Source organism: Erinaceus europaeus, chromosome 17, assembly GCF_950295315.1.
Source record: "Erinaceus europaeus chromosome 17, mEriEur2.1, whole genome shotgun sequence".
NCBI lineage: Eukaryota > Metazoa > Chordata > Mammalia > Eulipotyphla > Erinaceidae > Erinaceus > Erinaceus europaeus.
The window spans coordinates 8,048,645-8,065,928 of NC_080178.1; the positions used below are offsets into that span (position 1 = coordinate 8,048,645).

At 39.0% G+C, this 17,284-nt stretch overlaps 2 protein-coding genes and 1 long non-coding RNA gene across 3 annotated transcripts; 1 reads left to right on the forward strand and 2 right to left on the reverse strand.

Annotated features, from left to right (window-relative positions):
* Positions 1-960: 960 nt before the first annotated feature.
* LOC103110408 (olfactory receptor 10Q1) lies at positions 961-1,991 on the reverse strand. The gene is given in 2 exon segments (XM_007519579.2): positions 961-1,652; positions 1,655-1,991. Coding segments are annotated over 2 exon segments (945 nt in total). The 3' UTR covers positions 961-1,044.
* An 832-nt stretch (positions 1,992-2,823) lies between these two features.
* LOC132534028 (uncharacterized) lies at positions 2,824-8,292 on the forward strand. The gene is made up of 3 exons (XR_009545745.1): positions 2,824-2,938; positions 6,299-6,426; positions 8,188-8,292. It is a non-coding gene; the product is annotated as an uncharacterized LOC132534028 (long non-coding RNA).
* A 7,806-nt stretch (positions 8,293-16,098) lies between these two features.
* On the reverse strand, positions 16,099-17,052 carry LOC103110409 (olfactory receptor 10W1-like). The gene has a single exon (XM_007519580.1). It carries the CDS (start codon positions 17,050-17,052, stop codon positions 16,099-16,101), a length of 954 nt encoding a protein of 317 aa, XP_007519642.1.
* Positions 17,053-17,284: the final 232 nt, after the last annotated feature.

Consider the following 17,284-nt stretch of genomic DNA (forward strand, 5'->3'; position numbering starts at 1 on the left):
AACTAAAGTAGGCCTTAGTAGTATAGAGCTATTTTTTTATATTATGGTCTCTCTCTCTCTCTCTCTATTTTTTTTAAATCACTCTGCTGGGGCTGAATGGCCTATAGAACAGTTGTTGATACATGGGCACAATTTCTCCTGTCTCTGTAACAGGTGTCTGCAAGACACTGTAACCTCAAGTTAGGACCTTTTCTACCATTATGCGCCAAGATCCCCACTCCTCCTCAATCCATTCCTCTCCAAGTCCTTAGCTTTGGTGCATTACACTACACCCAGTCAAAGGTTTACTTTTTGTATATCTCTTCTGTCTTTGTTTTCCACCAATGAGTGGGATCATCCAGTATTTGTCCTCCTCTTTTTGCCTTATTTCACTTAACATGCTTTTTTCAAAGTCCACCCAAGATGAAATGATCTTTTTAAAAACAGTATATATATATATATATATATATATATATATATATATATATATATATATATCACAACTCCATAAGCTACTCATCTCTTATTGGTTGCTTCCAAGTTTGGGTTATTACAAATTGAGGTATAAAGATAGGTGTGCACAGTAGAAAAATTTTTTTCTCCAGGGTTATTGCTGTTGCTGGGTGTTGGCAATGTGAATCCACTTCTAATGATGATTTTTTTCCCCATATAATTGAACACGACAGAAATTTTGAAAGGGGAAATAGAAAGATAGATATCTGCAGACCTGCTTCACTTCATGTGGTGTCCCCCTTGCAGGAGGGGGACGGGGGCTTTGAACCTGGATCCTTGCGTGGGTCCTTGCACTTAGTACTATGTGCACTTAACCAGGTGCACTACCACACGGCCCCCCCATAGTAGAGCTCTTCAACTGAACATGTGCGCACTTTTCTAAGTATTCTATAAAGGGCCTTAGGGAACTGACATGAGTCAGAAAGTGGGCATGGAGCCGGTGTAGCAAGACACACATCCACAGCAAATTCTACAAAGCATCTTCAGTCCGCCTTTGTCATTTAGAACTCACTGTGAGCCAACTTCAGACCCCAACCCGGGCACCTCAAGGTGTCAGGCTGCTTTACAGGGGATGATGGCATCCTTCAGGGCCCCTTTGACGTCCTTATTCCTCAGAGTGTAAATGAGAGGGTTGAGCAAGGGGGTGACAAAGGTGTAGACCAGGGCGATCTGGCGGTCCTCATCCTCGGAGGTGCTGGAGCGGGGGCGCAGGTAGACCAAGCTGCAGCACCCGTACTGTAGCAAGACCACGGTGAGGTGGGAGGAGCAGGTGGAGAAGGCCCTGCGTCGTCCCTCGGCTGAGCGGATGCGCAGGATGGCGCTGGTGATGAACACATAGGAAACGCAGATGAGCAGGAAGGGCACGGTCAGCACCAGGATGCCCACCACATAGAGGACAGCCTGGTGCACGTGGGTGTCCGCGCAGGCCAGCCTCAGCACCGGGGGCACGTCACAGAGGAAGTGGTTGATCTCCCGCAGGTGGCCACAGAAAGGCAGGGTGAAGATGAGGGCGGTGAGCTGCAGGGACAGGAAGAGCGCCAGGCCCAGGGCACCTGCCACCATCTGCACGCAGAGCCTCTGGGTCACGATCAGGGTGTAGTGAAGAGGGTGGCAGATGGCCACATAGCGGTCATAGGCCATGACTGCCAAGAGGAAACAGTACTGCCCAGAGTGACAAAAAAGAACATCTGGGCCCCACAGCCAGCCAGAGGAATGGGCTTCTGTGCCCCAAACATGTTGGAAAGCATCAAAGGCACCACCACGGAGGTGTAACAGATTTCTAGGAAAGACAGATTGCACAAGAAGAAGTACATGGGGGTGCGGAGGGAGCTGTGTGTGCAGACAGCCCAGATGATGGCTGTGTTGCCACAGAGGATCATGGTGTAGAGGAAGAGGAAGAGGAGGAAGAGGAGGGCCTGGAACTGAGGGATTGTGGTGAAGACGCGGAATACAAACTCAGTGGGGCCCGACTGGTTGAGGACGGGGCTCCTAGCAAACATGTCTCCTGCAAAAAATAAGATGAGACTTCTGGGACTTCCTCATGATGCCAAATGGAAATTAGGAAGGTTATATTTGAAGGTTATATTTTGATGAGGAATTAACTACTTAGTTTCCAGTTTCCTTTCTCAATGTTAGGAATGAATTCTCAGTGGAACATTTAGGACACATATACATATACATAATTTTTTCCCTGTGGTGATAATCTTTATGAATGGGATAAAATTTATCTGTGGGAACCCTACCCAATAAGGGAAAGATAGAAACAGGACTGTGGGTATGGATTGACCTGTCAATGCTCATGTCCAGCAGAAAAGTAATTATAGGAGCCAGAACTCAAACCTTTTGCACTTCATCAAGAATTTTGGTTATACTCCCAGTTGGGGAGAAGTGATAGGGGGAAGATAAATAAACAGCTCTGAATTCCAACTCCATCAGGACCTGGAGAGAAAAGAGGAAAACGGGAGGGACATCTGGGTATAGTAATAGGTGTATGTGTGGCTTGGAAAGGAAGAGAAGATGGGAACATAGAAAAAAATGGGCAAATACCAGTATAGACAGAGAGTTGTAGAAATAATAGCTAACCCATATCTGCAACCCTAGGAGGACTGCGGTAGCTTGCAGTGAAGGTTATGGGGATACAGAACTCCCGCTGGTGGGACCTGTGTAGCGTTTTCCCCCTGTTATCTTGTAATTTTCTAAAGCACTACCAAAATGATAAAAACAGTAGAAAAGAAATTATCTGTGGGTGTTCTTGGTGGCAAAGACATGAAAATGATTCCAGTGAAATGTCTTATTCCCCACTCTGCTATTTTTTTTTTAATTCATAGGACAGGGATGAATTCTTTGCTTACACCTAATTAAAGTCTTGTATAATTGTACATATTTTCAAGATAGATACCTGGCTGTGTTCATTTTGGGGCTCAACATCTGTATAACACACAGAAATGTAAGTAGACTGTTTTGCACAGTAAATACCCTAATATAAGCATCACTAGAACTAAGAGATAGAAAAACTCCAGTAACCCAACAGATTTTTTTTTGTGCTTTCTCTCTTACACATCACAAGTAACACAAGTCTTTTACTCTTATCACTATAGATTAGTTTAGTTATACATCAATTTGCAGATGTAGTAGTAAAAGATGTATGCTTTACTATAACTTGCTTCAGCGTTGTAGCTAAAAAAGTACTGTTTCATGTAGAAAGAAGTCTTTCTATTGCCTTAGAATATCCCATTAATGTCTTTTTAGTTTATTCATGAACTTTTCACTTTCCACCCAGTTGTCTTGACTCCATCTAAAACTAAACAAATGTCTTTTATTTCAATCCTTTTTGATATATACCCCAGCTATAGTTCTTTTTACACATTGTTTCCCTAATTTTTCCGCCATGAGATTTCATGTTAGGAATAAGAAAGATTCAAATGAAGGAATATTGTGAGCCAGGTGAGAATTAAAATTAATTTAGCTACTGTAGAGAAGAAAATATGCAAAGGAAACTCAAAATGAATTAGAATTAAAGTCTTAGAAAATGTGACTACTAAGATTCGTGTAAGCATCTGCAAAAGCATAAATGTGTAAATTTAGCATTTTCAATCTGAATTGCGGCTATAAACATAAAAGGCAAAACACAATAGAGCAATGTCTACAGGTTTTTAAGAAAAAAAAATCTGTGAAAACATTTTATACTCAGGCTTTAGTGATGTATATTTAAAGACACAAATTTCTTCTGATTTACAGGGGCTCAGGGAACACACCATAGTAACTACAATGAAAGCATTTCCCTGATAGTATCTGGGTTCAAAATTGGGAAAACTGAGGATAAAATATGCATTTGATGTGAAATGACTAGTAGACTTGCTGTTAAAAGCAAAAGAAAATCCAACTACAACTGTTGACATCATTTGTAATATAAAGAGCAAGAATTAAACTAATTCTGCACACTTATAATGACAAGTCTTATAATTGGGAAATTGATAGAAAAGGTGGGTGAAATAAAGGAACTCTAATTTCACTAACTTTGTACAAGACTTAAGAAATATTTCATTTGGATATGAGTAGTCAGAGAGCTACCTATTCTGGGGCTGGGTGGTGGTGCACCTGGATGAGTGCACATATTGCGATGCACAAGTACCTGGGTTCAAGTCTCCTGTTCCTCCCTGCAGGGAGAAAGCTTTGCAAGTGGTGAAGCAGGCTGCAGGTTTCTCTCTGTCTCTTTCCCTATCACCTGTTGTTTTCTGACTTTCCCAATGCAATAAATAAAGATAACACAAAAATTTTAATTTTAAAAAATGAGAGAGATACCTACCTATTAAATGTATCTTTGACTATTGTTAATTAATAAACTAAAGCCAGACTATCTGATTGAAACGTAAGTATCAAGGGCCAGCAAGATAGCTCATTTTGATACTTGCTTGGCTGTGGGCATTATCCAGGTTCAAGCTTGACGCTCACTGCACTGAAGGAAGCTGTGGCATTGTGCTATCTCTCAGAGTTAAATGAATAATTTTGTAACAGTGCTGAGAACAGTTTATAGTACACATTCAATGTGTTATAACTACTGTCACTGCTTCAAATCAATCGGAATCAATCAATTTTCTGATATAGTTTTAGGTGAGTGGACTGGTTATTTAAACAAAAATTAACTCCCTTGTGCATTATACACAAACATTTATTTCGATGGGTCTTATAATTCAAATATATTAAGAAAAGAAGGAAACTAGGAGACAGTAAATGAATCTTTTCTGAGGCTTGAAACTACCACAGAATGAGCTAAATCCATTACATTAGCATATTGACTTTCTGGAAGAAGAAAGACTTAAAAGTTTGTGCATCAAACTGACAGAAAGTGGAATTTTACAACCTAGCAAAAATTAGACCCCTCATTAGAAAAATCAAGGATCTGAAAACACAAATCAGAAGGGAAATATGCAGAAGTGACACATGTATAAGGCATGCTTATATCATTCATTAGGAGTTAGCATATATGTATATAATTTAAAAAATTGGATTTTATTCACTGTTGACAAACTGAGAGGCGTGAAAATAAGGTAGTGCCTGATATTGCAAAAACTGCATGGAGGGATCTATGTCCATTAATTTGGGTGCAAGGATAAAGTGCTACAAAAATATATGGAGAACATCTTGTAATTTTCAGTGAAAGACTGGAAATGCAAATGCTTTGATTCAGCATTTAAATATTGTTTTAAGGAATGCCTCCTTATAAGGTTACTGTGATTACACACACAGAGTTGTTGACAAGAATGTTCGTAACAGTTTCCTATGTAACAGAAAATTGTATCAACTTAAATATTAAGAATAAAATGGTTCTTACATTAAGTGTGATTATATGGTGAGACACTATAATTACAAAAGGATATCACAGGAAAATGTTTAATAAGATGATAAGGTTTATGAGAAAGCAAATTTTAGAGAGTATGAATCATGATTCCATTAAAAAATTATATCTTGGGGTCAGGTGGTAGCACACCTGGTTCAGCACAGATGTTACAGTGCTTAAGGACCTGGACCCCGGGCCCTACCTGCAGGGGGGAAAGCTTTGTGAGTGGTGAAACAGTGCTACAGGTGTCTCTCTGTCTCTCCCTCTCTCTATAGTCCCTTTCCCTCTAGATTTCTGGCTTCCTTTACCCAATAAATAAAGATAAAAAATCATATCTTGACGGACCTAGTCCTCTAATAGATCCCTTTCTCCACCATCACTCATCACTTCTATCAGGAACAGCACCGTAAGCCCCTTTGTGGGCTTCTCTACAACATTTCCTTCAATGTAGAACAGCAATGGTAGGGATTGCCCCGCTCACTAAAGGGAAGCTGAGTCAAATACTCTACCACTCAAGGAAGACTAATGGATCCTGAAATGAGTACAGCCTAGACTGTTCCTATCTGTGACCATGGACTGTGAGCTCAGACTGACAGGGACTCAGATCACACAGGCTTCTGTGCTAAATAGGAATATATATAGGCCCTAGCTCAAGATTGATGGGGTAAACAGTTAATGATATTTATATACTCTTCTCATGTTTGGGAGTTACTTTTTCCTCTAATCCAGCTTTCTAGCCCTATTCTTAACTCTGTCACCATCTTCCCAGACAGTATTTTCAGTCCATCTGCATGTTAGCTGTTGGGCTCAGGCAAAAATTACTAATGTGATGGCACCTTCGAACATACCTAAAATAGACTTCCTAGCTTCTTCCCACATGAAGACACCTAATTTCATCTGCTCTATTCCTACCTTTGGGTTCCTGCTCATTGAACAATTTGGCCTGCTTTATATCTTACTGTCTTTCAGCCACCAAGTTTCAGATGCTACAAAAATTCCATCCTGTCCTCTCTGAGCAGGTGGCCTCACCAATTTGTCCATGAATTTCACCTCTCCAGAACTCTACACCAATAGAGAAAGATAGAAACAGTCTGGAGGTATGGACCAACTTGCCAATGTCCATGTCCAGGGGAAAAGCAATTATAGAAGCCAGACCTTCCATCTTCTGTACTCCCATAAAGAATTTTGGTCCCTACTAGCAGCAGAGCAATAAAGAATAGGGAAGTTTCCAATGGAGGGGATGGGACATGGAGCTCTAGTGGTGGGAACTGTATGGAATTATATATACCCTTGTTATCTTATAATCTAGTAAATCATTATTCAATCACTAATAAAAATTTTAAAAATCACAACTATACATAAGAAAAGAAACAAGTCACAATGTCACCAACTGGTATGACTGTGATGGTGAGATTACGGGTCATTTTCTATATGATTTGTGTTCTTCTGTATTTTAAAATTTTACAGTGAAACTTCAGAAGTTTTCAATCCTGTGATAAATTAAAATTGTTTTTTCATTATCCTCTCAGGTTTCAGTGTAGTGTGGGGAAGAAAGAGTGTCAAGTCCAGGAGATTTTTTTGCATTGAATTAGATATGGAGGTAAAGCTTGATTATCTGTATTTGCTAGTTTGGGTTTTACATTATTCCGGTTACTTGTACTTGGCAAGCCTCAGTAGTCCAGGAGTTTGACTAGGGGTATGAATACAGAAGCTTCTAGGCAGTCTATGAATACTGAGTGTTATAAATACATACTGTGTCTGGGACATCATAGGCTTTTGACACATGTAACTACCCTCCTCTTTTCTCAGATGGGGAATTTCCTTTGGATACTTACCCTTGAGTACTTAAGAGGTTCCAGAGAGGAGGGTGAACTTTCTCTAGGATGGTATCCTCCCAGACATTGTTGTTAACTTTACTAAACCTTAGGAAGAAGAGTAAAAAGATAAGGAAGAAGAATTTTTATAAAGGAGAAAGAGATCACTATAATAACTAACAATGAACTGTCAAAATGAGATTTCTTTGACTCAAGACGATATTGAAAAATGATTTTAGCTTATTAAAATATGAACATCAGCTGAGCAGCATGTGTCATGGGGCTACCGCCAAAGTGGTAAAACATGAACTTTTTAGAGCCTGCTGCCTGCCCTAGTAAGTCATGATCAAGTGATTTCTTTTTTTAATTTTTAAAAATTATCTGTACTTATTGATTGGATAGAGACAGCCAGAACTTGAGAGGGAAGGGGGTGAGAGAGAGAAATATAGACAGCCAGACACCTGTAACACTGCTTTAGCACTCACAAAGCTTTTCCCCCTGCAGGTGGGGGCTTGGGGCTTAAACTGGGGTCCTTGTACATTGCAACATGTGCGCTCAAGCAGGTGTGCCACCATCTGGCCACACAAGTGCTTTCAAAGACATACAACTCTCATATTCAAATATAGACTATAACCTATTGATAAAGCAAAACATCAGATTTGTATTTACCAATTGGCCTTTTCCCTTCCAATGGTTATTTGCCACCACTCTATTTGTGTTGCCTCATTCAAACAGTTTTTAGGGCATTCTGATATATTCATACTTGCCTCACTTTTTTTTTCTTAACAGCAAAACATTTGAGGCATAATTAGATGAAATATAAACTAGGAGGTAATAGTTTACACTCTAGAGTTTTGGTCAAGTAGAGTTGGTGAAGTTGATATTGAGCAGCAAAAGATAAAATTTCAGATTTTTATAAAATTAAGAACATATTATCATTGTTATTAGGTTTATTCTTCAAAATATGCAGGATAGTCTTTGTCAAAAGTCTCTCAGTATTTAAGTTTCCAATCACAGCCGATTGATTTTATTTTTGTCATTCAGAGTCCACTCACCTTGAAGTAACCTGCTCATTGGCACAAATAACCACAAGCTGGTCATTTCAAAAAATGTCATCTGGCTGAAAGTATGAGAAGTTGACTTCATCTAAAAAAAGGTTGTTAATAGATATCTTCCCTGTGCCAGAGCTTTGTATCAAATCCAAAAGAGGTTGATGAAAATAAATTTCCCTGTAAGAGTATCATCCTGATGAGATGAATTCAAATATTTATTTCTTTGCTACACAACAGTAATGCATTTGTTTTTCGCCTTCTATTTTCCCCAAAGCTATTCTCAAAAACCCTCTTGGCCACGTTATCATTTCTGTCCACTGAATTCACTTGCTTTCTGTTCCTTCCTTGGGAACCTGATCCTTAAAACACTAAACTGATGAGAACAGTTTGACAGACATTTTAATCAAGAATGTGTTTAAGATCCAAATGGGCATCTATCATCTTTGCCATTATATCACTATAATTGATTGGATCTGAACTAACTTGAATTATTTTACAGTTAAATCTCATGTCCTTTGTACTTTCTTTCAAAGTCAATATTCAGTGGCACTGATCATTGATTAATTAAACTCCACTTACTTTAGTCTTGCCATGATTGAAATTTTCTTAGCCCAATGGTTATTTTATATTTGTTTGAGTGAGGACTTCAAACAAAAGGATAGGTAAACTCAGCAGATAAATAGATGTTGATAAATGTAGCAATTAAATTGTTGATGTGATTGTTGAACTAGTAAGATTGATGATCAACTCATCTAGGTAGCAGTAACACTTCAATGACTGATGAAACAGTACTACATTGTAAAATCCTTACGTACTAATCCATAAACACATTTCATATGAAACCATCACACTCTTTAAATGTCAATGAGCCATGAAACCATAGCAAGATGCAATGACCTGAACTCATCCTCCAAAAGGCAGAGTGGTAGGGCAAACCAGAAAACATAACCCAGCTGTAAGCTATTTACAGGAGACCAATTTGACTCTGCAGAACCAATACGGACTTAAAATGAAAAGTTAGAAAAGCAATCATATGAACTGATGGGTCACAAAAGAGGGCTAGGACAACTATACTTATATCTGACCAAAAAAAAAAAAGACCTTAAGATAGGTAAAATATTAAAAGACAGCAAGGGGTCTTATAAAATACTCATAAAAGTGCTCAACCAGTAGCAACACAATGATATTTGGGGGCTTAAATACTTAAATACTTTGATCCCAAATAAACAGCCCAAATGAAAAATTCATAGAGAAGCAAGACCCCTCAAGCAGAAAATGGGTAGATTGAATCTACTTGACATCTTCAGAGTTCTTCACTGCCCCCAAGGGGAAAGTACATTTCTTCTTGAACCAACACATGCAACATCCTCAAGCATACACCTACAACCTAGATCCAAAGTTAATCTTTTATCTTTAGTAGAAATTTGGTCTCTCAATATGAACTCTGGATTTGCTATTCATTAGCCCTACAACCATGAATCTCATATTTTTACCTACAAAGACAATACTACACTTACACAGCAGAATTGTTAGTAAAATTAATAGTAATGTGGGCCAGGTGCCTCTTTTTATCTCTTTCTCTCCTTTTCTCTCTACTTTAACATTTTTTCTCTCTCTCTAAAAATAAAGGTCACCTGGAGCAGTGAAGTCATAGTTCAAGCTTTGAACCCCAGCAGGAACCTTGGTGGCAGAAGAAGAAGGAAGGAGGAGGAGGAGGAGGAGAAGAAGAAGAAATGAGGCGGACAACAGATAAACGAGAGACTATTTTGTTACCAGCTAAATGAATGATGTACAGCTAGTCATGAATAGAAAGAAGAGATAAAGATGCTAGTGCCCAGCTCTCAGACACTGAATTTGCCAAGATCCTTTTGCAGCAGAAGTTCTCAGAGAATTCAGTCAGCAGAAAGATGACTGTATAAAAGTAAAGGAACTGGCTTATAAATAGGATCAGGAAGAGAGGGGAAAAAGCAGTTACTATCAGCAGCAGAGAAAAGTGGAAACTTAATGAACGGAGAATTCATGAGTCAGGATGAATGACAGAAGACAGAAAAAGGCTGGAAATACACATTGCTCATCAAGATAGAACAGAAGTTGAGAAATAAGAGAAAGCTGAAACACAAAGCAGAACTTGGGCTGGGTTTGGTGTACTGCACCAAAGCAAAGGACTCTGGGTAGGAGGGGGCTTTCAGGTCCTGGTTGCCTGATGGTGGAGGAGGACCTAGGCTGGGGGTGAGAGTATCTTGCAGAAAACTGAGACATTTTACATATACCAAGAAATTTTACCCACGTATCCAAAACTGTATTTACTGTAAACTATTAATCCCCAATAAAAAGGGGCAAAGAGAGAGAGAGAAAAAAAGATTTTAACAATGTGTAGTAACGATCTATCTGACTTCAGTTGTTTCTTTATTTCTTCATTGTATAGAGTCATAGAAATTATGTTGAGATGGAAGGGGGAAACAGAGACACTCACAGCACTGCTGCACTGCTTTTGAAGCTTCTCTCCTGTGGGGAAGGGGGCACCTGAAGCTTAAATTTGGGTCCTTGTACATGGTAATGTACACACTTCCCAGGTGTGCCACTGCCCAGCTCCTGATTTCAAGTATATTTTTGCTTACTCTGCTTCTTCTTATATACTCTGCTTTATCTCTAGTGAGTTACTTGGAATTCTTTTCTAAGAGTTCTTTTGCTCTGGTAACTTTTCACTGCCTATTCCCTCTGCTTTGAACATTCTTCTCCTCTAACCTTCCTAGCTACATCTTACTCCTCCAGAGCTCAGTCCAGGTGTCACAAAGCACTTCTAATTTTCCATCTCAGTCCAACCCTAGTAACAGGTGTTCTTTATACGAGCACCTAAAAAATGCCACTTCAATTAAGTAAATAAAACATAAACATTTATTGAGTATCTGTTATCACTTTAAGTCTTGGACTTGGTAACATGGAGGAATAAAAGAAGATATTATAAGAGGGGATTCATGCTTTATAGTTTTGTAGTCAAAATGGAAAACATTCACACTTTCCCTCAAGATTCACAGTACACACCAACACAATAAATGTCTGTAAAATCTTGTAAAGTAAATAATTTAATCTTGCCTGAATGCTTACTTTAAATATATCATTAAATATCATACTAAAATAGTGAATTTATGACTTTAGAATTGTCCTAAGGATGACTGTTTACAGGGGAGACAGAAGACCCAAATTTCACTGTATATTTACACTTATTAGTTATAGTGATGCTAAATAATTCAGTCATTTAACAGAACTCTCAGTCTCTCTCTGTAAAACAGAACAGTAGGGGCAGGAAGAGATAGCATAATGGTTGTCCAAAGAGACTCTCACATGTGAGGCTCCAACGACCCAGGTTCAATCCCCTGCACCATCATAAACCAGAGCTGAGCATTGGTAAACAAACAAACAAAAAAAACCCAAAAAAACGATAGAAGTATCTGCTCTGATGACTCATTTGTTGTCCAGTTTAATATCAGTCTCAATCGTCACCAATTATAAGACATTGGAATTTGTTTATTATTGTTTTTAAAAAATAAAATAAAATAAAATAAATCTCTTGAGATGGGTCTTACCACTTTAAAATTTACTTCTTTCCATCAGTCACTTAAGGAATTCTACCGAAGAGCATATTAACTTTTTTGTTTGTTTGTTTAGTCCCTGGCATTGAAGATAGAGAAGTTCTTCCAGAGAACTCAATGACTCTTAGAGCTTATGTGGAATAAGTGTCCATGAACTTCATGTTGTACAGTTTCTTCAGAAGAGGACAAGCAGACAGTATGTGATAGCTCCATAACATCCAGATGAGAAAGGACAAGTGTCCTTCACATGTTGATATTCATGAGAAGAGACTCCTCTTTGCATTTGTGATCAGGCAGAGTAGATTGAAAGAGAATTCATGTAGAAATACGACATAGTCCTAACTTGAGTCCTCAGTGAGAAGATCTATCTTTTTAATAATAGTAAATAGATATAGATATATCTACTCAGAGTCCAGTCATGGAAGGTTGAATCAGACGTTTTAGTATCCTTGATGAAATCTCTTTAAAATTAATGGGTCTCTAAAGAGGAAGAATTTCCCCAGTGGATCCCCTAAACTGAACCTAACTAGAGAAAACATTTAAGAAAAAATTCCCAGAGTTGATCACTCAATGAAGATTAACAGGCAATTCTTTCGAATGGTCACTATAAACAATTACTATCTAGGAATTAAAATTGAGTGTCATAATTTCTTTCCTCTATCCAACAAGGATGTCCTAATGTTGTTTTCTGGTCCATCCCCCAATGAGTGTTGCTGACCATGCACATTCATTTCAGCTTGACTCACTGAAAATGTGTGATGCACTAATCTAATTCACACCCAGGTTTCTGGAGGTCTGGTGCCTAGATATGATATGGGCAAGTTGCTTAAAAAAAAATAGTGAAAAAAATGATACCAACATTGTCTAAGGATGAGTGTTTAAAGGAAAAAGAACCAAGTTTCATTGTAGAATTACATTTGTGAGATATGTCAATGGTTAGTAATTTAGTCGTTTAACAGAACTTTCCGTCTCTCTCTGTAATACAGAATAGTAGGGGAGGGGTTTTTAGAACCTGAGACCTCATGCATGTTCTACTGGTGAGTCACCTCCTGGAATCCAAGTCAGGTCCTGTTTCTCATGCTTGGGGTGTGTTAAAGTATAAAACAATAAATATGTCCTTATAGAGATTCTGTATTTGAAAAGGGGAGGCACGACTAGTACTATATTAAAAATTAGAACATTTAGTAATATCCCAGAAGGGATGCCTCCTGTAGATAGAAAGAAGACAAAATGTCCAACAAGATGGCAGGCTAGCATGAAGCCCTACTAGCTTGCTCCAGAGACCAAGTCAAATATAAGGCCAAATTTTGAACAAGCTGGCAAAGAAGACCACCCGCAGCTTACAGAAAGATCTGAGAAACAAGAAGTCTATCAACTGAAAGAAGAAAAAAACAGAGAGGAATGACAGATGGACCTTGACTGAATGATTTGTGATTATGCTACAGGAAAACACAAATCACAAATGGTAGAGCACTGGAGAGTGAGCATGAAAGAGTGATAAGCATGGCAAATGAAAAGCATTACTGTGCTCCAGGATGGTCTCTCTGAGGCGACATTCAGGACTCTTAAGAGATGAACTGGGAGTCAGGCTGTAGCGCAGCGGGTTAAGCGCAGGTGGCGCAAAGCACAAGGACAGGCATAAGGATCCCGGTTCGAACCCCGGCTCCCCACCTGCAGGGGAGTCGCTTCACAGGCTGTGAAGCAGGTATGCAGGTGTCTATCTTTCTCTCCTCCTCTCTGTCTTCCCTTCCTCTCTCCATTTCTCTCTGTCCTATCCAACAATGACAACAACAATAATAACTACAACAATAAAACAACAAGGGCAACAAAAGGGAATAAATAAATAAATAAAATAAATATAAAAAAAAGAGATGAACCATTCAAGAGAAGAAGGAAAGCCTTTTAGGGAAAAAAATATGTGGAAGTCTTTTCTGAAGCCAACGTAAGAATATCACAGCTAGAAATATGACCTCTGTATGTATATAAATCACATCACCAAAAAGTTGTAATGTCATCACTCTATCAAATGATTCCCTCAACCCACTCTTCCCATCCTCTTTCCCTTTTCTATCTCAAAACCATCATATTTTTTCCCACAGAGTTTAGCATTTATTTTGTTGTATTTTGTTAGTCTGTTTGCCTTAGGTACTCATAATCCACATGTGAGTGAAACTTTGAGAGAATAAATCCTGAGGTAATGAGGTTATAAAAAGAGTCCAGCTCTGCCCACCGGTAGAGCATCTAACAAGTGACTCCTTAACATTAACCTGGGGCCCCAAAGACTATATCATAAAGTGAGCAAATATCCAGGTTTTCCAGAGACCTTTTTGACTGTTAGTTTCTAGGAGGAATCATAATACCGCAAGGAACCAAGGCTTGATGATTTGGGAAATTCTTGACCTATTTAGATTTCAAACAGTGTTAACATTCAGTGCACTGTCCAGAAAGTATGCTCTGGGGGAAAAGTCAAGGATATGGCTGAAAAATCACTTGCTGGTGCTTTGGAAGGATCAAAAGATCAGAACATTTATTCATACAGAGGTCTCTTTGAAGAGATTAAGTATGTGATTCAAGGATTCCTACAGACATCTGATCTGAAGCCAGGAATTATCCAGGGAAGATGAGCAAAGGGCTCTCTTGTGTAAAATAGAGCAGATCTCTACTGAGTTTCATGAGAGAACTTCAAGTTTTTAGAAAAAAATAATAACAGAAACCCTGCCAGTTTGAACTGAAAAGGACAGAGAAAAATGTATAACAAAATAAATTGGTCACATTAATCCCTTTCTAGATTTATGTCTTTTAAGTATCTCTTCCTATTTGTAAATTCTCTTTAACTCTATTGAGTGCTTATGTTGTTGTATAGAAGAGTTTAGTTTGATGTAAGTAATAACCCTTGTTTTATTTTTGGTTTTTTGTTGCTTGTGCTTTTGAGATAAGTCAGGAATTCCTATAACCAAATTACAAAACAAAAACCCAAGAGTTTAATCTGGGTAAAGGTAAAGAGGAGATATGCAAACTGTCAATATGTACATGAAATATGCTCAGGGTCACTAATAATTATGTATGTGCAAATCAGCATAGCAATGAGGGAGGCATCACCTTGTGCCTTATAGAATGAGTTTTATTAAACATACAAACAAAAACTTAATTTTGAAGAGGATGTAGAGAAACTGGAACTTATAGGGAATATAAGATGGTGTAGTAGTTAGGGAGAAAACTTTTCATTAAATCAAATGCACTGGTAGAGGTGCAGATAATCAACATAATAGCCATGATGATAATACAATATCACTAAAAGAAAATGATGTTTCCCAGCAACCAAACTTAAAGTCATGGAAGATGTTATGAGTTCACTGGACAAGAAACTCAAATGTTTCAGTTGTGAAGAAACTTGGTGAGCTGGAAGAGAAGCATTCTAGTGAATTCAGCATTGAAGTTGATGAAAACGAGGTATTTTTGCCACAAATGTTAAAATTCTAAAATAAAAAGAATGCAAACAGAAATTCTGGAGCCAAATGGCAAATTAGAGAATACATTAGAAAATGATAGAGATAGACCAGATTAGATGGGAGAAAGAATAAATGGTCTTGGGAAGAATTCAGGAATATTTATTATCAGGTGAAAGAGAAGTTGAGGTATTTATTTCACTCCTCCTTCCTCATTGTGAAGTCATAGTTCAGCCTATTGTTTTCCCCTTCCCCCACTGCCCAAAGTCACTGTTTTTACCAAGTGACTTATCTCTATAGTCCTAACTCACTCTAGTCTCTGGTAATACTGTGCCTTCTTTGTCTGTGATGTCTAATGGTAACAGTGAATTCCTGTTATTACCAGTGGGTACTGTATTGGCAGTCTTACTCAGAACTTTCCCATGTAGTGCCTTTATAAGTACTTATTTATTTAAAATCTATTGAAATCATTACCTGTTTCTATCTGAAACCTGAGGTAGACAAATTATTATATTATTCAAATCTGTGACTAGCTTTCCTTGAAGGAAAATCTCTGAGTAAAAATGGTAGAAAAGTCTGTAACATAAACAGCATCCAGACAGTTTGGACCATTGTTTTCCTCAGATAATTTTATTAGAGGGATAATGACTGACAATAAAGTATAGCTGTTTACACCCAAGTATAATTTCTCAATTCTCCATGAAGGATGTCCGTCTTGGATGGATCTTGAAAGAATCATGTTAACTGAGATAAGTCAAAAGTTTGTACCATTTTTAACATTGGAGCTAACACCAACTGAGAGGAATCCCAATTGTAGTGAGTTTGACCAAACTAGAAAAAAAACAATTCCTTTCCTGATTTGCATACCTACACACTGGGGTTTTTCTGTAAGAGGAAATTTCTGATAAGAATTCTCCCTATAGCCCCTTTCATCTCATTATTCCTCAGGGTGTAGATAAGTGGGTTGAGTAGTGGGGTTCCCAGTGTGTACACCAGAGAGATGAACTTATCGTGCTTGGGGTCATAGCTGGAGTTGGGGCGCAGGTACATGAAGGCACAGCAGCCATACTGCAGCAGGACCACCATGAGGTGGGAGGAGCAGGTGGAGAAGGCCCTGTGGCGGCCAGCTGCTGAGTGGATCTTGAGCACAGCGCTCACAATGAAGGCATAGGAGGTGGCAATGAAGATGAAAGGCACAGCGATGGCCATGGTGGCTGCCGCCAGAACCGAGTGCTCATGGATGTGACTTTTGGCACAAACAAGATGCATCACCGGTGGTATGTCACAAAAGTAGTGCTGGATGCCTCGAGCCCGACAGAAGGGCAGGGAGAAGATGAAAGCCACCAGTTGTGCAGACAGGAACAAGCCAACCACCACGGAGGCCACAACCAAGCGAACACACAGAGTTGAAGTCATGATGAGGGGGTACTGCAAGGGATGGCAGATAGCGACATAGCGGTCATAAGCCATGACAGCCAAGAGGAAGCAATCGGCACTTCCAAGTCCAATGAAGAAAATCATTTGAATGGCACAGCCTAGTAGGGTGATGGTCTTCTCTGTCTGTAGGATGTTGGCCAGGATGTGGGGCACCACTACAGTGGTGTAGCATACTTCTACCCTGGAGAGGCAACCCAGGAAGTAGTACATGGGTGTGTGCAGCCTGACTTCTGTCTGGATGGCCACTACAATGAGGATGTTGCCTGTGATGACCAAGGTATAAACCAGGCTGACTCCGAGGAAGGCCAGGATTTGCAGGTCTGGGTGGGAGGGATAGCCCAGGAACACAAATTCCATCAGCAGTGAGTGATTCCCCCAGCTCATCGAGCTAACGGCTTTCCTCTGCTGAGCATCACCAAGACAGAATAATATCAGACTGAAAATATACTCACTCACACCCATAGGTCTCATCTAATCAGTAGTGGATATGGGAAGTAGAGAGTCATGGCTTTTAAATTTCTTCCCCTTTGGTTAAGTTTCTCGATCTATCTCTAGCTCAACTTTAACCTTTAGAAATTGAATCAAGCTATCTAAGAGGGTTTTGAGGAAGTTGGTA

Excerpts from the sequence above, each read along its gene's own strand:
- LOC103110409 (XM_007519580.1), bottom strand. The coding sequence starts at position 17,052 with ATGAGCTGGGGGAATCACTCACTGCTGATGGAATTTGTGTTCCTGGGC.